The 22,621-nt window shown below is 48.1% G+C and overlaps 1 protein-coding gene across 1 annotated transcript; it reads left to right on the forward strand.

Annotated features, from left to right (window-relative positions):
- Positions 1-15,091: 15,091 nt before the first annotated feature.
- On the forward strand, positions 15,092-19,944 carry dusp6 (dual specificity phosphatase 6). The gene is made up of 3 exons (XM_079268762.1): positions 15,092-15,819; positions 16,131-16,568; positions 18,307-19,944. Exons 1-3 carry the CDS (start codon positions 15,417-15,419, stop codon positions 18,618-18,620), a joined length of 1,155 nt encoding a protein of 384 aa, XP_079124888.1. The 5' UTR covers positions 15,092-15,416; the 3' UTR covers positions 18,621-19,944.
- Positions 19,945-22,621: the final 2,677 nt, after the last annotated feature.

Consider the following 22,621-nt stretch of genomic DNA (forward strand, 5'->3'; position numbering starts at 1 on the left):
TTCACACACACTCACTCACCATCCCTAATTCACCCACCCACCCACTCACACACACACACCCACACACACCCACTCACACACACACACACACACTCACACACACACACACTCAACATCATACTCATCCCTTCCTTCTCTTTTCTGACCATGTTATTCACTTTGTTGGGTCTCTTTTATTTTACAGTCTGTCTTGCTTTACTTACACTTGCGTAGGCAAATGTCAGTTGATAAGTTCATCTGTGCAATCCCAAATATATTGAGCCAATAATCAACAACATCAGATATTCAGACATTCATATGGTAAAATATTGCAAACATGTAAACCAGGCTTATATACGCTTGCCTGAGATAATGAATCAACGTGGACGTAGCGATCGTAAAAACAACAGAGCTGCAGCTCTAGACGAGTGACTCACAGAAGGTCAGACTTTCCTTCCGCTGACAGATGACAAGAAGCTTAACCTGTCGGGTAAACATGCTAATACTAAACACAATGCATGCTGGTACATGTAGGCCCTGTGCCAGCAGCAGAAGAGAATGCAGACGTATTCACTGAAAGGGTCATCGTTTTGATAAACTACACAGATAACCATGTCTAAGTTAACATGATCTGATCTCAAGCAGTTTGTCTCAGCTGTATCCGAACCTCTCACACGTCGTCTTCAGCCGTGTGATTGACAGCCGGCCTGATAGATCCTGAGAGCGTGAGACACTCTCTCTTCTTCCTGTGAGTAACTGTGTCACTTGAATCATCTCCGTCCCTCTGTCTCTTCCCTCCCTCCCTCACCTCCTCCCTCCCTCCCCTCCTCCCTCTCTCATCAGGCCTCCATGTGTCTGTTCCGTCTTGTGTTCGGCTCCAGACTCTCCTGGTTCATGGGTTTTATCTTTTATTTTAAAGCCTGCTGTCACAGCCTGTCCCTGGGTGGTCCTCCTCTGAGGTGAGGTGGCACGGCATCACACATCTTGAAATATGTCTCCTTGGCTCTATGCTGCATGTTGAAGGATCAGCATTGCTGGAAACAATGTGGGCTCAAGTGCAACAAATGTGCAGAAAATGAGACATACTGGCAATTTTACCTCGTCATACAAACTCCATGACGTCAAAGGTTTAAGGGCAGTAAGATGGAGACAATTTCACTCTCAAGTGCCAAAGACACTGAAGGAAAATGTTTCTCTTCAGTTGAGAATTAAGATCATTTTTGATTAATAGCTTTCCTAAAATGGTGTAGCCAGCAAATGGTGACCTTTTAAAAAAACGATTTCTTTGTTGGCACCTGTTTTTTAAATAATCTAGAACATGGCGGTTTTGCTGCTGAGTGGCACAGAACGGATCGGTGCTCACTAATTGTTGCTTTTTGGCTTTTCGTGGGATTTTAGAATTCTCATTCTTTATACTTATAATTAAATCCCTCAAGGCAACGACAACAATAGCCTTTTACGGCACTAAATCACCTTTAAGCCCCGCTTCCTCAACATCCACTCCAAGCCTCTAATCTAAAATCCAAAAAATAAAATCTTTCCTCCAGAACACAACAGAGATCCCCCCCAAACTCCCACCCATCCTACTCCCTATAATCCGCACCAGGTGTGCTCCAGCCCACACACTGTCCCCCCCACCCTCCACCCTCCACCCTCCACCTCTCAGCCCTGTCCTACTTCGGCCACCTCATCATCCCTCCGTTTCTGGAATCAAACACCTCGGCTTCGCTCGCAATGAGAAACACTTTGTATCTGGCAACTGCTGTTGTTGTTCCGTCTCTTCTGGCTTCCTTCTTATCCAGGTCCACCCTCCTCCCCCTCTTCTCTCTCTTCTCTCCCGGATGTCCTCGGTCCATCTGTCAGCGCGTCTATCTCCAGACTGGCGAAAGGGAGGGGAGGGATGACAAGGAGCCGACAGATGAGAGAAAGCGAGAGGAGCAGCCAAAGGCCTCAGATTATCTCTCATAAGTGGCTCCTATCTTCCCCCTGAAATGATAAACATTCATTTTTATTCGCTGTCGATGTGAACGCCCCATGTCAGGTGACTTTATTGAAGGAAATGACCCAAGCACCTCGGCCCCTGCTTTGCCAACAACAGACTACGCTGAACCTTAAGTCCTGCTTTGAAGTTCACTTTGTATCTGATGGTTGGCCAGCCTTTGTCGAGGTAAACGGTTTTCCAACGAGCTTTTGAATGAAAGCATGTTTTTGGTGAAACAGTGATCTCCCCATCGGGAGAGGAGAGTGTCTTCCCCTGTTTCCCCCTCCGAGGCCTTGATTTCACGCATCATCAATCCTGACCTGTGTAACCCAATGAGAGCCCTTTGTTCTTTACATCAAAGAGGTCCCACCGGACCAGACATCAATCAGCGATTGATAGCGCAAAGCGGATTCCACCCATTTGGAAAGCCATCAATACCGTGACCAAAGGAGGGGAATCCCTCTTCAGAGAACTGAGTGATTGATTAGGTGTCTCCCAAGACAACCGAATTCTTTCACTGGTCATCCACGCCGAGATTTCCTTACCAGGATGTCTCATTTGTATTCATCCTTCGTGAAACCACGGATGTTTCCACATTGTTCTGGTTTGCCAGGAACGTATTTTGTCTTCGGTAACTTGTTCCATGAACATCTGTCTCTATGTGTTGTGAAGCAGCAGGAGATTTTCTGTGCCGTCATACAAAACCTTTTCAAAGTTATACAACCAGCAAAAGCATACAGCTCAGAGACAGATTGTTGTTGTTGTGTCCAGGAGGATTAGTTTGGTGAGCTTTTAGTACAGAACCACCGTCCACCCTGTGTCGAATGAAAGACCTGCTATTTTCATACCCTGAGAGCCAGGCCATGTCTCACCATGCTCAACAGGCTGTGACCTCATGACCTCGCGCACGGTCTTCCTGAACAGAGGGTGGAAATGGCAATGGAGGCCCGTGTTGTGGCTAACTCACGATCAGGTGCCAGCAAAGCAGGAAGTGGATTTGTTCACATAAACACTGAAGATTCAGCACTTTTAAGCGGGACACAGAACTGTTTGTTTGCATGAAGCACATAAACAGACAAAATAATAACGATAAGCATGTAACAGTGACAAACACATCAGCACTGGGAGTTCCCTAAGCAAGCATTATCTTGAAAGTTGCGTCAGTCATTCAGTGGTGATGTAAAGAAACCAAAAGGCAGCACACAGAGAGTCTCTGAGGAAACTCCGAGGTCCACTGAATGAACCTCCCTCTCACCAACGGGCCTTTCTCTAAGGTGTTACTCATAACACGAACGATGGCGCTGTTCTTCCCAAGGGTTCCAGTGAGAGTGACACAGTGTTCTCTCTCACAGTGTTCTCCTGGTCTCAACTGAGACCAGGTCAGGGGCGAGACGAGACCAAGTCTTTGAGGAGTTGAGGCCAGGGTTCGGTCCCTGGCAGCGCCGTGTTTGGATTGTACTATCTGTGTTTGCACACATGTTAAGGTACAGCCAATCTCAATTACATCTTTGGAGAGAAAAGTCAGTGATGCATCACTGTTTCCCTTAGAGATACACCAGTAATCCAAGAACGAATCAACAACTTTTGACCTTTACTAAGAAGCCGACCTAGGTCAGGTAAAAATAAACAAAAGCACACGCAGCAGGACCTCTGATCTCCTCAGCATCACATCCCATCAGCCCTCAGTCTTGCTTTGCTCTCTCTCTCTCTTCTCTCTCCCCTCCTGGCAGCCTATAGCGCACAGTCTTCTCTGGCTGTGGTACAGTAACCCTCTACCCCTCCTGTCCTGGCAGCTCGCCGTAGTGTGCCGAGCGGGCGAAGCGCCAGCCAGCGAGCAGCCGGCCGTGGGACAGTGACGTTTGATCTTCGGGGGGGGGGGCCCTTCCTCGGCTGAAGCGCTTTGTGCTTAAGTGGCATTAGCGGCACGGCGATCCTGTAAGACGCCGCAGCCGCGCACGAGACCTGCGGACAGCTGGCCCGCCGCTGGGGCTGATGGGATTGAAGGGGCCACGGAGTGCCGGTTACGCTGGGAGTCAGGTCGAAGGGGGATAAGGAAAAGGGGAGAGGGAGGCATGGAAGGACGTATGAGGGGGGTGGGGGGTGGCTGGCAAGACTTGATATGGGAGCGCCGCCAACTCTGGCCTTGTTCAAATCTCATACAACCGGTGCAGGGGGGGGGGGGGGGTGTGTTTGTGGCTTTTAAGTCGCAGCGGGAACAGAAATATATGTGTTGGAAGACGTGTTGGGGGGGGATTAGTGAATATGTAGTCTGACTGACTATAACGACGACTGTTTGTGGAGTGGAATGAACGCTTCGGAGCACTATGAACTAAATCCACGTCATGATAATGACGGCGGCTTTATGTTGTTGGATTGCACGTGCCGGCTCAGTGCGCTGGCAGGTGTTGGCCCAGGTTGCCGAGCGGGGACGGCGGTAATCGCTGCATCTCGCCTCGTTTGGCTGACGGCTGTCGGGTGTCAGTGCGCGGCGTCCGTCTGCTCGGTGCCGCTGTGTGTCACTGTCACAGCTGCTGGAGCGCTGGAAGAAGATCCGATGTTGGTGGATTTCAACGCAATTCAATTTGTTTTTACATCTACATTCTATTTTGCAGTCAAATCTATTTTTTACAGGACATTCAACCTTTGTTTCTTTATGATGCATTTAATACTTGACTTGTATAAAGGAAAGAAAGTAGTCCATGAATATGAGATATGAGTTTACATTGAATTACAGTTCCTCCTCGGTTAGTTTATGCCGTTTGTTCCGGTTACACTCGTCGTCTTCTTGCTTCTTCACAGTTCATTTTGTTTGTGAACCCTCTGGCGTTTCGGAGAATAATGCAACGAATGTCACGCGCGAGTATAAACAAATCTTCGAGTTCCACAACTCCATCGGTACGATATGTGTTCCAGTTACTTGAGCCACCAGTAATGAACTCCCAGCGAGCACAGTAACAACGCTCCCCCAGCAAAGTGACGCGGAACAGAAGGCCACGCTTCAACTGACAGTTCATCAAACACGAGTGTTCAGCGGACTTGCGATCTTTGTGAAAGGAATTCCTCGAGCACGTTGTTCCAGAGTTCAGCGGCTCCCGACTGAAGATGTTGGATTACCTTTGTGTCTTTGGAGCAGTTAAACGGAGAGAGCACATCCTCTTAGCTGACGCAAATGAACCACCGCAAAAAAACCAGTTATTGTTTATCTTCAGGAGCGTGTACGACTCCTGGCTTTGTGTCCTCTGGAGTTCCCCGGAGCTCATTTCGTCCCAGACGCTCAGTGGGTCAAAGGTCGTCCCTTGTGCTAATTGTTTCGAAGGGGATGGAGTGCAGCGAGGCCGGTTCCCCTGGACCGACTGCAGACAGCTGAACAATGGTGACCCTCTGTGTGTGTGTGTGTGTGTGTGTGTGTGTGTGTGTGTGTGTGTGTGTGTGTGTGTGTGTGTGTGTGTGTGTGTGAGTGACAGCCTGGGTGGCCCACAGCTACGCTACATTGGGGTGGTGGTGGTGGTGGTGGTGAAGTCAAGCAGAGTCTGTTGTGGTTTTGCTGTCGAGAGCAGACCCCCTACCTTTCCTGGACATAGAATGTGGAACCTTCTAGACTGGAGACGTCAACAGTGTTTTTCTTTATGGAAGCTTTGATCAGCTTTCCAGAGATCACATCTACGAGCAATATAATCACGAAGCGACATCTGGTTGCTGTGGACAAAGTCTGTGTCCACACACTTTTGGCGATGTAGTTTATGTGCAAAGTTTGACTTAACAAGCTGCAGACTATCTTATTTCCACCTTGCTGTGAATGTCTTGGAAAACTAAATCGTAGGATTAAAATAGGATTTGCCTGTTTACGTGCATGAACATGCACTAAAAGCATGCGCAGCTGGCCTGGCTAACAAAACAAGGAGAAGCTCGACACACAGAGTTCATTCTCTGCTCAGGTAGACATTACTGCGCTCTATCTTTACATCGTGAATCGTTGTTTGCTGCTACATTAACGCTCTGAATGTCGTGTTTTTAATGTCTGTGAGAAAATGACTCTACTTCTCTCTTGATTTATTCCCTCAGTAAACATTGTAAACATGAGTTTATGTCTCAATCTCTAGTTTCAAGTCTTCTTCAACACAGCATGATGTTCATTTAGTAAACTATGGTCCAGTTCGAGTAAAATAGACCATAAAGTGGAGTATGCTTCAGGGCGGGTTTAGTGTGATTGACAGGTTGCTGCCACAGCGTTGTTCTGGGAGTTTTCGCGACATGAAAGTTAATTGAAACATTTTGGTCGCCTAAAACAATGTGCCGTTGTTACCGAATGTTACCGCATTCCTCCCATACTTTAGCCGTGCTGGAATGGGAAGCTGGAGACCATGCGAGGATGTATGTGCGTCAACGTGTGTGCGTGGAACGGAAACAGCTGTCGAGGAGCGAGGGATCCTCGTCTTAACTTGTTCGTCTCGACTCATTTCCTGACGTGTGGTTGCTGGTTTTTTTTGTGGGATGTGAAGGAGGTCTGACGGAGGCCATGCGTCGCTGGAATGCAACAAGCTCAGACCTCATCATCTGCTGTCACGGGGACGTTTGTTGTCTTTTGTTTTGTCTCTCAATACAAGCTCCGGGTTTATCCTCAGAGTTACCTCTTGACAATAGTTTGAGCTCGACGTACTTAAGCTGCTGGTTTACAAGTAAACGGGAGCTCATTTCAAACGTGTGTCGTTCCACTTTAGCTTCTGTCTCACCAGCTTTCATTCCTTCATGTATTTTCAAAGACACGGTGTTTCTGTGTCTACATTCTGAGCTTAACTGTGGGCTTCTGTACTGGACGCGTCATCATTTGAACAGATAAAAGAGCCTTTGTGTTGTTAGCATGACACAGCTACATCCCCCATAAGGCTTTGGCAGTGCTCCTGTCACACACAAAGTTAGAAAGAGGAATCTCTGACACAGAAAAACAACAACAACGGGTGTAATTGGACGTTTGGACCTTTTGTTTTGGATTCATTGTCTTGTCCCCTGAAACAAAGTCATAAAATATAAACAGGAAGTCATAAAAACACGATATGCAGTAATTGAAAAGAACAGGATGGCGCGGTGCATCAGCGACATGCCATTAAACGCCAACATTCCTGTGTTTAGACGCCGAGCGTGGCTTCGTCTGCCTTGTTCATGCTGCAGGTTGGGTTGCAGCGACACAATGACCCTTTGTGTCGGCTGAGGACTCGAGGAGTGGACGCACCCTGTTGTCGGGCTGCTAAGCATCAACATCTGCACATCTGCACTTGTTGTCTCAGTAGCAGCTGTTGTCTGATTAAGTCATATCAAGACAGCCTGCTAATGCTAGCGTTACCACAGGAATCGAAGGACACTGTTGTAGATAAACACTCACAGACGCAAGATAGCAGACGGATATGATAGAAAAGTGGGTTGTGTGGATGTCGTGTGTCTATGTTTCCCTCGAACTTTCTGCCTCGTGCTCATGCTGATGACATTTACCAAATAAAGTATCAAATAAAGGCTGGTATGCAAAAATGTTTTTTTGCAAATACTGTATATTTCCTGATGGGGCGGTGAACCCGACATGACACAGATACAAGGAAGTGACTCTCAGTGGGCCGTGTCCTTTCTGAGCTGTGCCTGAGGGCGATGGACACACGGCTAATGGGACTGAATACTTCCTGAAGACGTTTCACACTGAAAGCCTCCGAGGAAAAGGACAAAGTGAGGACAGTTACAAAGAGAACACGTTGGTGAGCGGGATAAGATAATGCTGGTGGACTGATGCAAATGAATGCAAATCATCCCGAATGTATCAAGACACAAGGAGGGCGTGCCAAGTTTAAATTAGCAGCCAATCAAACTGAGAGCTGATCAGAAAACCAAAGGAATTAAATGTAGTTAGCTTAGAGAGAGCGAGAGAGAGAGAGTGTGAGAGAGAGAGAGAGAGAGAGAGAGAGAGAGCGAGAGACTTTTTTGGACAAATTGTTACTCTCTGACAACCTTTTCCCTCTTCGTCTTCTTCTGTCTGTGTGATTAGAAATGGCACCAAAGGCACAACATACGACACAACACGCATTCACAGGTCACCACTGAAGAACCTCCCCCTCCCCCTCCGGGTTTCCTGTTTTCTTCATGCTTGTCCTCGTCTGTTTGTTTGCAAACCCGCTCTCGAAGGACGCCCTTCAGCGCGCCGCTTCCTGTTTTCACTCGACCACAGAAGTCAAAAGTGCACGGCGGCGGCAGGACATCTTGCTGACTTTTCCGTCACCCGCTCGTGGAAAACACAACAGTGCACACGTGACATTGCAAGATTTTTGCTGCTGTAAATCAAGATTATTGGCTGCAATGAAAGTGTGAAATTTCATTCCTCCCGATGATGTTTCGTAATTCAGAAGGATCATTTTTCACATTGTACACATCGGCCTCTGTTTTTCAATAACAACAGTAGATCGGCTTTTGTTTCCAAAATAAGACGGAACGGTGCCAGTCTGCACGTTTGGACAACAGCTTGTGTTGTGGCTCGAAATTGGCATTCACCTGTAATATGTGTGATACTGTGTTATAAACACACGTTGAAAATAAATCTCACCTCATCAGCAAAAGATCTACACAAAAGACATTCATTCAAAAACCTTTTCTATTGCATTTGAACAAAGACCTCACAGTTACCGTTCATAAGGACATAAATCATTTACTTCTGGTAATCAAGTCATTTTGGGTCTGTTCATAGATGAGAACATATGGAAAAACATTGTAATACTACGATAGGCTAACGTTTGTTACATTTGTGTCTCCCTTGATGCTTTGCCTCTTCTTAGGGTTGGCTGCCTGAGGCTGGAGCTGCGTGCACATTTAAATCCAGAGAAGACAAAGAAAGCACCGGTGAAGGCGTCAATGCCAGCAAACTAAATGATGGGCCGACTGTCACTTCCTCACGGAGGCAGCTTCAGAAAACAACGGCTCAATCCGAGCTGCTGTGTAAACATGCTGAGTGCTCAACACTCCCGACAGCTGCAGAGTGAAGGGAAAGAGGCCTGTTTGTATCCGTGTGAATGCAGAGTGACAGGCAGAAATGGGCCAAAGGCAGAAGAAGGAAGTGTGCTCCCAGTGAAGGGAAATCCTCTCTGTGGGCGTCACACACACACACAGCATGTGATCGGGAGTCTTCATTGAAGCTGACCGAGCCCCTCTCCACAATCCCCTCATGTCTGCTGTAACACACGCACACACACACACACACGCAGACAGGCACAGCAGCAGGACAGCAGTGAGGTCGCTGCAGAGCAGAGACAGAGTGATGGAGCTGTTGATAACACTGGAGCCGCCATTGTCTCTTCCCAGCTCAGACCAGGGTGTGTGTCTGTGTGCGTGTCTGGGCTGTCACGCAGCAGCTGGAGGGAACCTCCCTGCTGATCAGTTTCTGTATGACTCTGACAATGAAGAAATGAATAGAACTAATAACAGACAGTTATGGGTGAGCGTGAGTTCACACAGAACAGAACTGCATCGTGGATAACGTTCAGAGGGAAACGTATTTTCTTGTGGATTACGTTTGCTTTTGTATCACAGAACAAGTTTCAAATAGAAGTGCGGATGTCTGCGTGGGCGGACGCTGTGGTGGCACATGGGTCCGAACACAAAGGCCTTCACCCCGGATACTGTGGTTTGAGTCACATGTGAACCAGGTGCTTTCAGTGCTTTTGTTTCGTTGTTTTGTTTCAATTTTGTAGCTCTATATGACCCACAGAAGGAAACGAGAGGCTATTTCTATAGAAATCATCGAAACACTTGTCATCGGTGCCACTGAGTCGGCTTCTGGTGAAACCAGATAAAATCCTGCAGGTTGACCAGAAACACCTTCAGGTCAGACTCCAGCAGGGCCTCCAGCAGAGACCGGTCCACCACGGACAGACCAGCGGGAGGGAAGGGCGGCACGGGACAAGCAGAAGCAGACTGTCAGACCCTGCTGGAGTAAAATGAGAGGTTTTCTAAAGGTCAACACGAAGCCAAAGCTTCCTGAAAGCGAGTCAGCCCCGATAAGCCACCGCCGTCATCCGTGTGCCGGTACAAACCAGGGTACAGCGTGTAGTGACCGAGTTGTCAAAGGCATGGCGTGCTGCGAGTGCGTGTGCGTGTGTTTGCGCTCCGCTCTGGCGTGCCCCTGTGCAGATAAGAGAAGGAAGCATGTGGTTGTTATCTGCGAGCAGGAGCCTTGCAGCTCCTCCTGTTTCTACTCTGTTCATCTGGAACTCTGCTGCAGCCGAGAGCTCTTCCAACAAATCTGTCTTTGCTGTGTTGCGTTCTGCGTCACACACCAGTGAACGCCTCTGAAGTCTCGATGACTGACGCACACTTTTCACCCTGACACACTTTGTAACTACCAAAAGAGCGTTTTTTCAGTCTCTCTTCCAAACTCTCAAACCAGAGTTGGTGATTGGTCGAACTTTGAAAGACCAAATAAGTTTGTTTTGATGATTTTGTTTCTGTGGAGTTTGAATGAAGTGTGTTGATCATTGAGGTCTTTGGAGTCTTGTGGCTTTGAGGAGAGCGTATTAATTGTATGTTTTGTACGTTGATCAATTATAATAATAGTCTGAACCCCTGTTGATTTTATGCTGTATATTTACTTCGTCACATAGGAACAGGGGAAATAATGTGTGTCCACCCGCGTGTCATGTTTCCATGACTGCTGATCGGAGCTGGAGCCGATAAATACCCGAGACTACTGCAGAGTAAGTTGTCCTGGAAATAAATACAAGTGTGAATGGGTCTCTAGATGCAACTTCCTCTCACCTCCCCATGATGTTGATTGTGGTGCACTTAGAGCCCAGTTACACCCAATAACAGCTTACGATCTGCCTCTGCATTGGAGCCTGACTGAGACTGCATGCTGACTTTTGAGACAACAATATATGAGCAAAGTTTTTCCTTTTTTCATACAAACACATAGTTTAAGCAAATATTTTTGTTAAAGATCCCAGAAATTTGGTTATTGAGTTTGCAACCTATTTAGACAAACTACGGAGTGGAAACACTGCCTAAACTGTCTCAAAGATATTTGTCAAAGTCGGTTGATAATATTTGGCTTGCCAATGTGTCGGTCGGGTCTCATCTGGATGATAGCCTGGTGATCAGACGCACACATGCCCATTGTCTGCAGAGAGAGGCAGAGTTAACTTGTTGGCCTGATGTTTTCTTAAGAACGTGGTCTACAGATGCCAATCACACCGGGCGGAGATCCAATCACATCGCATGCCAGATCTTTTTTGCGTTCACCTCCACCTGCATTGACAGCGAATAGAGATCACAGGTTGAGGTGTGAATGGGCGATAAAATAAGTTGTTGTTGAGGTACTTGGTTGTTCCCAACTGTTTGTTTTTCCTCTTTGTTTGTGTCGTCGTGGTATCTGTCACTTCTCACACCCAGTTCCTCTTTCTAGCACAAACCGCCGTGCTGTGCGTCGTTCGCTAACTTTCCGATGTTGTGCAACACAGCGGTGTCTTTCTGTCGCTCTCACGCCATCATGTCCCCGACAGGCCGCGCTCACTTCCTGAGTATGTGTCACAAACACGCAGACAGGTCGAGCTCCGGACCCGATTGGAGCACGTGGCGAGTCTTTGTTTGAGGACAAAGGATTTCCCCGTCTGAGACGAGCAGCCGGTGGCAAAGGAACGAGGAGGACAAAGATTATCTGCTGAAGGGAGGGTGGGGTGGAAAGGGTACGAGGGCAGTTTGGAAAAGATGGAAGTTAATGGTATGAAACCACTCTGATCCGAAGATTTGGAGAAAAAGCCTTTCTGTTTGGACTGTTTGACTACCTGTGTAGTTTAAACTGGAAGTCAATTGTTTTGTGGCCCAATGAAGCCACACTTACAGACTGCAGTCTGTTACCCAGCAGGTATTAATCAGAGATAATGGAGGAGTGTCACTGACCTCTAAGCTCCCTGCTTTGTTTCTTCATTCACCTGGTGATAGAGGCTCATTCCACTCACTCATCTTCAATCAGTGAGTCAGTCAGTATGGAAATGTGAGCCGAGGGAAGATGTGTAAATGTCTGGAAAGAAGGGAGAGAAACTCTTAAGAAACAGAGGCTTTAAAGGACAGACACTCTGTGCTGTCCTCTGACACACCTGTCACATGTTCAGGGGAGAGACACACAAGAATACAGAAAAGAAATAAAGACAACAAATTGGACACGCAATCCAGTATGTCTAGGAAATGATCAAAAATAAAGGCTTTTCTGACATTTAGTGTGGTACGTGTACAGAGGGCGATGGCAGATGACAGGGACAAAGAGAGGGGGCGACATTGAAACAACGGGTGAGAGAGGAAGGGGAAGAAGGGGGAAAAAAGGGGGAGAGAGGGGGGCAGAGGCAGAATAATAGGGCGAGCAGCAGGGAGGAGGAGGTAGTGAGGGAGGGAGTTTGCTGGTGAAAGAGAGCAGAATTCATTTGAAGGTGAATAGAAACAGCTTGCCTCCATTCAGAGGGACTCCTGTCACGCTGGGAGGAGGTGAGGGGGGAGAGAGGGGGGAGAGGGGAGAGAGGGGGGAGAGAGGGGAGAGGGGAGAGGGGAGAGAGAGAGGGGAGAGAGAGGGAGAGAGGGGAGGGTGCTGCAGCGGCCGAAGGGCCAGTGTTAACGCCGGGGCCCGCAACACACTTCATATGCTAACACACCACGGAGACACTGGCAGGGATGCAACAACACACACGCACGCACACACACACGCACACACACACACACACACACACACACGCAGACATGCACACACACACACACACACACACACACACACACACACACACACGCAGACATGCAGGCTATAGGTGAAGAGACAGGCTGCTGTCTGTCTGTTGTATTTTTGGTTGCATTAGCTCGGCCTGTCGTCCAACACATCCGACTGGTGCGGAGTGTCAATAAACCGCCAACCGCGGTTCTGTCCCTGAACACCACGTTGTTCCAGGGCACCCCCGGTGCTCCTACTGCTCCATGATGAGTCTGCACCGTACCGTTCAGAGGGCGTTGTCAGTTGATTGATGAACTCCGATGCTGTCCCGTCACAGAGCTGTCTGGTGTCAGAGGTGTGGAGAGATAAGGCCGCAGTCAAAACCAACACGTCCATATTTGGACAGAAACTATCACAAAAGAGGCTTTTTGAGAGAAATCCACACGCAGTCATGCCGGTCTGTGGGTTATTGTTTCCAGGAAGAATCAACTTTGCCGTCACGTTTCACATTGTAATGCAAACTTCATATGTTGGTACCTGAGGTAGGAAACGTATTCCCTTTGTTTTGTCTCGTGAATGTGTTGGTGCCGTATTCATTAATCCACTCTTTCTTTATTCCTCCGCCAGGAGATAATGAGCTCCGTCGCATGAGTGAGAGTGCACCTGTGTGTCTGCTGCACCAAACTTCACAACACTTTTTGGGTGGTCAGTCATGGCTGCACGCTCAAGGACTCAGAGTCGCAAGCAGACCTCTTGAGTCTGGACAGGTGACAGGTCATCAATAAAAAAACAAAAAACAATTGTTATGGGTTCACAGTTCACAGCCAATACTTTAAAAAACTCAAACGGTAGAAATGCTTCTTTTGTTTCCTGTGCAAAGATGCATTTAGTTTGGAGTGAAGGCCGTCAGCGGGCCGATGGCTCTGGATGGACCAGGCGTGAAGGACGTGGAGACGTCATTTGATTGATGTGAACACCACCGACACTGACTGTTGCTTCAAGTCCGAACCGGAAAAAAGAATACATAAATACGAAAAGTTTATAGTGACGTCATTGCAACAGTAATTCCACATGGATGAATGTATATTCCACAACGGCTTTCTTACAGCCAGGGATCAGAGTGACTCTGGTGAGTGTATGAGTCTAGTTAGCGTCGTTGATGCACCAGCAGCCACACAGCCGAGCTTCTTCAGTCCGCTGAAGGCTGCGCGGACAGAAATAGCTCCAGCGCTGTTGTGTGCTCACAATGTCACAGAGCAGTGTTATTATTCCACCGTGTTTATTTCACATGCCGCCCACTGAGGTCTGCTCTGCACACAGGGATATGAAATCAAACTTGATTAGCGTCTTGACACTTCTGGTATTTATTGTTTTATCATAATACTCGCACGGATTGATTCTGGTTGAAGCTGAACTTTCCTCTGAGCAAGGCACTGATCAGGCACCTGTTGTTCTTTGGCCTTGTTTTTCAGCAGGAAATCAGTCACATACAATAACTATATTTCATATTTTGTTCACTTATTTATAATATATTGTTTTGTTTATTGCTGCTGTATCACTACACATTTTAATAAAGGATTATCATATCTTATAACTAATAATTATAATACTAATAATAATTATGATATAATAACACAGCAGATTTATAAAGTTGTTGTGGTTTTTCAGAGTTCTCAAAGAAGCTTCAGATACTGTTTGATAAAATAAGAGAACGAGCAGTAAACTCTTTAACACAACAAGAATAAAATAAAATATTAGAATATACGCATGTATACTTGTTTAACACTGTAACTGAACTGTGAACTGAAATGTTTCTAAAAGTTGCATTATTTAGTTCAGTCAAACTAAATAATGTAAAGTATATGATTACACAGTCATAGCACTCTTATGTGATACCTCCTCTCTCTCTCAATCTGAGTAAAGGTTCCCCCCCCCCCCCCCCTCCTCCTTCCTTCTCCCCGCAGCTCTTCTGTTTGTTTGCACTCACTTGATCCGGAGCGGAAATTCCTCTCCGTTTTTGTGAATGACAAACTCATTAACAATTCATCGACACGGGGGCCTCTCCATCCGGCCCCCGTTTCCAAGACGACCGCCGCTGGGAGCTCCTCTGATTGGTCGGGGCCGACATAATGTATCCGATGGTAACGCCTCCCCAGTTTGCAGCCGCAGAGAGAGAGAGAGAGAGAGAGAGAGAGAGACAGAGAGACAGAGAGAGAGAGACAGAGAGACAGAGAGACAGAGAGAGATAGAGAGAGAGAGAGAGAGAGAGAGAGAGAGAGAGAGAGAGAGAGAGCGAGAGAGCGAGAGAGAGAGAGAGAGAGCACCGATTCAGGAGAGAGAGGGGAGGAGAAACTTGTCCTGCACGCACTAATAAAGCCGAGCTTAACCCGCACGGTTCACATCCAGAGGCACCAGCTCACTCCGACGTTCTACTGCGGATTTTTCCCAAAACAGGAAAGAGGAGCAGTCGCGCGCTGAGCCGTGGAGTTATATAAGAGCAGAGGACGCGTCGTCGCGAGGACCGGTGCGACTCATTGATAAATAACACGCTCTCTCCGGACAGACGCATGAATGATTGCCAGCGAGGCAGGAATCTGTGAAGGAAACCCCGCGTCCTACCCAAAAGCGCACGGAGCGCATAGAAGGATCTGGACTGAGATTTCATTCTGCACTTTGATATTTTTTCTGCAGCCAGTAACCCTCGCTTCTTCAAATCTTGTCCCTACCAACTCCTGCTTATAAATGCTCGACAAGCTCAGACCCGTCATCCAGCTCGACTCCGTAATGGCGATCAGCAAGACGGTGGGCTGGCTGCGGGAGCTGCTGGAGACGCGCAGGGACGGCCTGCTGGTGATGGACTGCCGGGCCCAGGAGCTGTACGAGTCGTCGCACGTCGACACGGCCATCAACGTGGCCATTCCGAGCCTCATGCTCCGCCGGCTCAAGAAGGGCAACCTGCCCGTGCGCTCGCTGCTCTCTGACGGCGAGGACCGGGAGAAGTTCGTGCGCCGCTGCAAGACGGACACCATCGTACTGTACGACGAGTACAGCCGGGAGTGGAACGAGAACGTGGACGGGGGCTCGGTGCTGGGTCTGCTGCTGAGGAGGATGAAGGACGAGGGCTACAAGGCCTATTATCTGGAGGGTGAGTGCGGTTCATTCACGTTCTCTGTTTCATAAGCGGGCTGTTCATTCACAGCCGCAGATTACTGCGCAGAGACGGAGGCGCGCGCTTCAATGTGGAATCTTAATTTGTTGTCATTTGAGTTTCACCTTGTTTACATCTTAAGAAGAGTGAATGTGTATTTAAACATAATGATGTAAACTCTTTGCAGACATTCATCATGCAGCTGAATGCTTTTGAATTATAAGTTGAATGCATATTATTTTTGCAGAACACGCGCTCCCGCAGCAGCCTTGTATTAATCGGATTTTCTGTTTTGCATTTTTTTCTAGGTGGCTTCAGCAAATTCCAGGGCGAGTATCCGGGTCTGTGTGAAACCAACCTGGACGGCACCTCCAACACCAGCTCCCCCACCGCGCAGGTGCTGGGCCTCGGCGGGCTGCGGATCAGCTCCGACTCCTCCTCCGACATCGAGTCGGACATCGACCGCGAGCCGAGCAGCGCCACGGACTCGGACGGAAGCCCGCTGTCCAACCCGCTGCCCTCCTTCCCGGTGGAGATCCTTCCGTACCTCTACCTGGGCTGCGCCAAGGACTCCACCAACCTGGACGTGCTGGAGGAGTACGGCATCAAGTACATCCTCAACGTGACCCCCAACCTGCCCAACCTCTTCGAGAACGCCGGGGAGTTCAAGTACAAGCAGATCCCCATCTCGGACCACTGGAGCCAGAATCTCTCGCAGTTCTTCCCCGAGGCCATCAGCTTCATTGGTGAGTAATCCAGCAGAGCTGGAACACCCCCCCCCCCCCCCAGGTCTCTGGGCTGTTTAGACCACATGCTCGACTATCTCCATTACTGATTGAACTGAAAAAAGCATGTTTTTAAGTTGTGAGATGCCAGAAAAGTGTGTAAAAAAAAAAAGAAGTCAGTTTGCTTGTTTTGTCTGACCAGCAGTTAAAAAGTCATGTGATTACAGTGACACAACCAGGACGCACAATCCTCACATTTGAGGAGCAGGAAGCGATTTATTCAACTAATCATTCCATCGCTTAATCCCTCAACCGGGAAGACAACGTGTGATTGTTTTGAATGAGTGCAGACAAAGTGAAATGGGCAGCAGATAGTCATAATCTCATTCATGGGACCCGGTTTTATAACCGGCAGGAAGTTCTCGAGGTCCCCATTGTGCAGCAGAGATTAGATGAGGTGTCCCCGGCTGTGATCTTATCAATCAGCGACACGCAGAGCGGGCAGATCGAGGCCATTGTGCGGAGGAGCGCGAGTCGGCCTCTAATGGCGCGCAGGCCCGAAACGCACCGTTGCACAAGCGGTTTGACTTCGACGGGAGACGTCCTGGGCCCGTCTCTCGTCCCCGGGGCGCTTGTGTAATTGCAGGCACAAAGGGCAGCATTGAAAGAGGAGAACGGGAGGGAGGGGGGAGAGCGAACGAGGGGAGGGCGGTAATTCGAGCGCAACAGGAAGGAAGTGGCATTGAAAGTAATCTAGGACATGGCATTGCCCTCCCTCCTCCCCCCTCCACATTACAAAAGGAGCCATTTACAGACCCTGTTGACATCCTGTTCGCCCTGACAGGGGCCCTCATGACTCCTACGTTTACACGCCCAAATGGCCCCATTGTCAGAGTGGCCCCGGCCAGCAGAAGAATGGCTTAATGGACCGTAATAGTCAATTTCCCCCAAAAACCGAAAACAAAAGAATGTCCTCTGTGTTTTGTGTGCCCCCCCCCCCCCTTGTTTGTTGACTGACACGCCTGGGAGATAGCGAGGATAATAACTTCCGCTGCTCTCCCTCCAGCTTCCAGCACAGCTTGACTTAAATGTCACAGATGTTTATCACAAGCTTTGTTCTGTCTGTGTGGAAAGGGGGCAGCACTTTTCATCACTGAGGAGGACTAGTGCGTCTCAGTAATGCCCCCCGAAACAGATCCCAACTTAAAGGGCCAGTGTGCCCGAAACAGATCCCAACTTAAAGGGCCAGTGTGGCCTTAGAGGGATCTTTTGGCAGAAACTGATTCTATAATTTATAGTTTTCATTGGTGTTTCATCGCTTGAAATTAGAAATTGTTGTGTTTCCATCGGCTTGGAATGAGCCTTTCATATGCGCACAGGGAGCGGCTTGTCCTCACGGAGTCCGCCATGTTTCTACAGTAGCCCAGAGCGGTCAAAACAAACACAGGCTCTAGACACTAGATTGGGCCCACAAGTGTTTCTACATTCCCTGTAGGCCACCGTAGTTCTCCAACACACTTGTGGGGGGAGAGTTGAGCTGTTTTCAGTTGGTTGCAATCTGCAACCTCACCGCTGGATGGCACCGGATCCTACACGCTGCTCCTTTTTTTTAAAACAAAGCAAACAAATGGAAGATGCCACCGGGAACCTTTTATTGACTAAAACCAGTTTTGAACCGCGTGTTGCTCTAAATCTGCTGTGCTGCTCTGGAAGAGGTCGATAACATTTCCACCCTTTTTTCTTCTTCTCTTCCGACCAGATGAAGCTCGAGGGCAGAAGTGCGGCGTCCTGGTCCACTGCCTGGCGGGCATCAGCCGATCCGTGACGGTGACGGTGGCCTACCTGATGCAGAAGAACAACCTGTCCATGAACGACGCCTACGACATCGTCAAGATGAAGAAGTCCAACATCTCGCCCAACTTCAACTTCATGGGCCAGCTCTTGGACTTTGAGCGCACGCTGGGCCTCAAGAGCCCGTGCGACAACCGCATCGCGGCGGCAAGCCAGCAGCTCTACTTCACCACGCCGACCAACCACAACGTCTTCCAGCTGGACCCCCTGGAGTCCACGTGAGGCCGGCCCATCGCGACCACCGCTCCTCGCCGGAGGTTTCGTGGGCCTCCCCTTTTTGAAAAAGCTGCAAAAAGTTTTCTCTTGTTTCCGCCGTCTGCCGGGGGACCGGGCGCCCTGACCTTATTGATGCGGGGCGACCGCTGCCGAGCGTGGTGACCGGAGGGCCGAAGCCGTCTGGCCGACACGCAGCCGCTTGCTGACTAGATGAGGAGCGACGGTAAAAGAGACAAAGAAAACGAGGAAGAGTGCAGATACCTTCTTCAATCTTCCAGCACTGTCAGGACTCCTGAGGTCTTCTATCTCTTTTTGTCATTGTATCTTGAGGAAACTTAAAGTGATTTGTTGGACAGCTCATGCTTCAAAGCTCCTGGGCTGGTGTGCCAAAGAGACGGACTGTTCAAACTGGACAGATCTAACGATGACACTCTTTTTCTAAATGTTAGTTTTGGGATCCAGCACTGGTTCCCAAGACACCAGGGTGCGTTGTCTCCTTCGTCTTCCGTGAAGACTTGCCTGTGTGGGGTAGAAGCACCCCGGCTTCGGCCGGCACAAGATATACTGGACTCGATTTTGCATTTGTGGAGTCTTTTCAAACATTTCTACGTTGTGTATATATATCTTATATAATATAAAAAACAATACATCGTAAAAAGCCTTGCTCTAGTATATACCCGTTGCAACACGTGGGTACTCTTTGTTTCATATTCTACTTTTATGTCAGCAAACAAACTGCATTTTGATCCGTATGTTTTAAGTTGATTATGCCAAAAAAGGAAAAAAATCAAGTAGGATTTTCCAAGAATAATGTGTACAGGTGTAATATATTTGATGATCGCTTTACGTGTGAATTCCGCCGCCGGGCCTTGTCTTTGCACCCTCTCACGAATCACCGTGGTGGGTTGCCTTACTTTTGCGCTCAGATGGGTGGTTTTTATTTCCGCATCAGCCTTCAGAGAGATTTTCAAATTTCTTATTATTTTCACACAAAAAAAGTCAACCAAACCGTCTTTTTTTTAATTAAATTTTTTCTAAAAGCTGGCACCACACAGCACACACGGGTTGTCTGGATCTCTGAAGGCTGATGTGAGTCATCCTGATCTGTGCACAAGCGGTAAAAGTCTCGGACATGTGGACAGTTCGGAGGCTTTGCTCGCCATCGCCTCTTCAGGGAAATGCAGTTTTTACTCGTCAAGAAGAGAGAAAAAGTAACGCCCCTCTACAGAGAAGGACATTTCTCCAGAGGAAGCCATCCTTGCCCCCCCCCCCCACTTTCCTCTCTTACGAATGTAAAGAAAAGATAAGTTATTATTAATAAATTGCTATTTTGTCTACACTTCAACCTTTCCATGCCTGTTTTTCCATTGATTGTTGTTTGTCTGTTTCCTCGGTGACACAGTCGAGTGTTGAAACCAGCCGGCCGGAGTCACGAGCGCAAACACAGTCGCCGTGAATCGTGCGGCTGCTCATTAACTACAGCAGCACTCGACGCTTGTGTAGCAAAGTGCCGCGCACACTCTGTCCTCTGTGGCAATCGTTCACGAACAAAGTGATTCCAGTCGCACCGGAAACAAAACAACAGCCCGACTGCTTTTTCCAGGTGCTGCTCTTGCGGCGAGGCCGTCGGGTTCACACAAACACTCCTGAGGGCAGGGCCTCTGCCTGCAGCCATCAGAGGGAGCTGAAAAGCACCCAGATGTGGTGTCATCTCATAGCAAGTGCGGTGGCGTGTACCTGCAAAGACCCGGAGGCCCAGGAGAAAAGCATCCGCACCACGAGAGGGAGGAGGAGCGCTGTGTCCTAAATATGCACATCAGAATACAGAACATATAAAGAGATCATATCTATTTGGAGAGAAATAGGTAGGAAGTCTTGTACTTCTTTTAAAGCTCAAAGCAAGATTAAAAAAATGACATTAATTGGCAGTGAAATGTGACAGATAAGACAACCTAAATTGTAAAAGTCTCTTTTTTAGGTTTAAACTGGAAATGCAACCGGGCACGCTGCTGAACAAAGCCAGTCAATCATCGGCGACGCGTCAGCGCTCCTCCTTTTGCCCACTGTCCAGTTGAAACATTCTCCGATTCCTGGATCATCATGTCATCATAATGTGACAGCTACAAACGAGCTGGAACCGCAAAATACACACAACTTCTTGTTGTGGATTTATGGAGAGTTTTGCAAGAGTTTGCACAACAAAATGCAAAATACAGAAATCCAACAGTAGTTTCCCCGATTTATACATACAGGGTTCATACTGGGAAAGCTTTGCACATGCAACCTCATCAAAGCGGAATATTAGATCATATAACATTATAAAATATATATATTTTATGTTTGGGTGTACAGTGATCATTTCCATTCAAACGGTTGTAAATCCAGTTCTTGAAGGTCATTTTAGTACACTGGACAACTTTAATCAAATAAAACATCATTTCCCAACAACCAACTTGTGGCTGGTGAACATGCTGAGTGGCTGGTCATTTTGGGAATCGACCGGAGCGGAAAAGTTCATGCCTACAAGTAGTATGCAAACACAAGCCAGCTTTTTCAGTTCGTAAGCATTTTAGTAACAATATATTGTGTTGTTAGTCGTGTATACAGACACATTTGCCTCACAGGTATGAAAAGACGTGGAAATTGATTGTGAAAAATGTGTGTACACCCTGTATACATTTGCAAATTCTACTGTGTACAGTGGCATTCACTGCACCCAGTCAGACCACATAATGGTGTTTGAGAGGTTCAGCCAGCCGGGTGAATTCAATGTCTTGCTCAAGGGCACTACGGCAGGTTTGGACCCTCTGGCTGCTGCAGGGGATCAAAGCTGTGAAACAGGTGAAGGGACAGGTCTCTGGTGTGGACGGGTGTCGTCCATCAAACCTGAACCCGACTGTGGCCGAGCTCTTATTCTTAGCGTGGGCGGCCGTGATGTCATGGCAGGACCGGTGACTGACGGGAAGGGTCGGGGGGGTATGCGTGGCACGCCGAGGGCCCCGGGGCCATTCTTCCTGTCTGCGGCTTGGCCTTTCCTGGTTTTTAAAGCTCAGGATTAAAAAGGCCACAGAAAACTACCGGCGCTAATTTTAGACCCCCCCCATCGACAGGACAGGCCGTACAGGGACCTGGAAACACGGATGTCCGGGTCACGGCGAGGGCTGTCAAGAGGATTGGCATGCGGACATATGGTCAGAAGACAGAATGTACAGTGGTGAGGAGATGGGCGTGCGTTCAGACTGAAACAGCTCTGCATTAAAAATAAAAAGGCGAGGGTCTGCTTTGGTGGGCTGCTACAGGTATAGGTGAGGCTTCATGTTACTCATAGCACCTGCGTTTGTCCTGCTACTACGAATCAAAACGTCCGCTGTGATGACTGGTACAAAAGCAGAAAAGAAAACCCAAAGTAGACATTTACATCAGCTGTGTTCAAGCAAATAAACCGGCTTCCTGAGGAGTTGGTCATGTTGGTCTAAAGTGTCCCAGCTGATGTTCAATTCAGACAGAATGCAAAACAAGTGATGAAAATGTTTCAACTGGAGAAAACTTATTCAAACTTATTCAAAGCTTCATAACAGTCAGAGGAGAAATACAGAACTGGATTTCTTGGTGAGTTTTGAGGCTCGTGTGGGACAAACGAGACGTGCAGACGCTCGAGAGCACCGACAGAAAACCACATCGCAGCTCTGACGGTGTGTGGTCGGGAAGGAATGGAGCTGGTTGATGTAGTGAGAGGCTGATGAGCTGATGAGATGCAGGTGAAGAGGTGGGGGGAGGAAGAGGCCACGCAGGGAAGCAGCAGCAGCTGTGTCGATGGTTGGGGGGAGAAAAGGAGGCGAGATTGTTCCTTGTATCGCTGACAATTCTCCCACCGATCACTGTGTTCACACTCTCACACAGAAACTGTCTTTGAGATTCTGGAAAGAAAAAAAGCACGAATTATAACTGTATGGAAGAAACACCATATCAATAACAGTGTTGCAAAATACTAAATTAAAATTAGAATT

This window comes from Melanostigma gelatinosum, assembly GCF_949748355.1.
Source record: "Melanostigma gelatinosum genome assembly, chromosome: 1".
Lineage (NCBI taxonomy): Eukaryota > Metazoa > Chordata > Actinopteri > Perciformes > Zoarcidae > Melanostigma > Melanostigma gelatinosum.

What these genes read in the sequence shown, in the direction of transcription:
- dusp6 (XM_079268762.1), top strand. Translation starts at nt 15,417, where the DNA reads ATGCTCGACAAGCTCAGACCCGTCATCCAGCTCGACTCCGTAATGGCG. An exon ending in CAAGGCCTATTATCTGGAGG is followed by an intron (nt 15,820 to 16,130) that starts GTGAGTGCGGTT and finishes ATTTTTTTCTAG; the next exon opens with GTGGCTTCAGCAAATTCCAG. An exon ending in CGAGGCCATCAGCTTCATTG is followed by an intron (nt 16,569 to 18,306) that starts GTGAGTAATCCA and finishes TCTTCCGACCAG; the next exon opens with ATGAAGCTCGAGGGCAGAAG.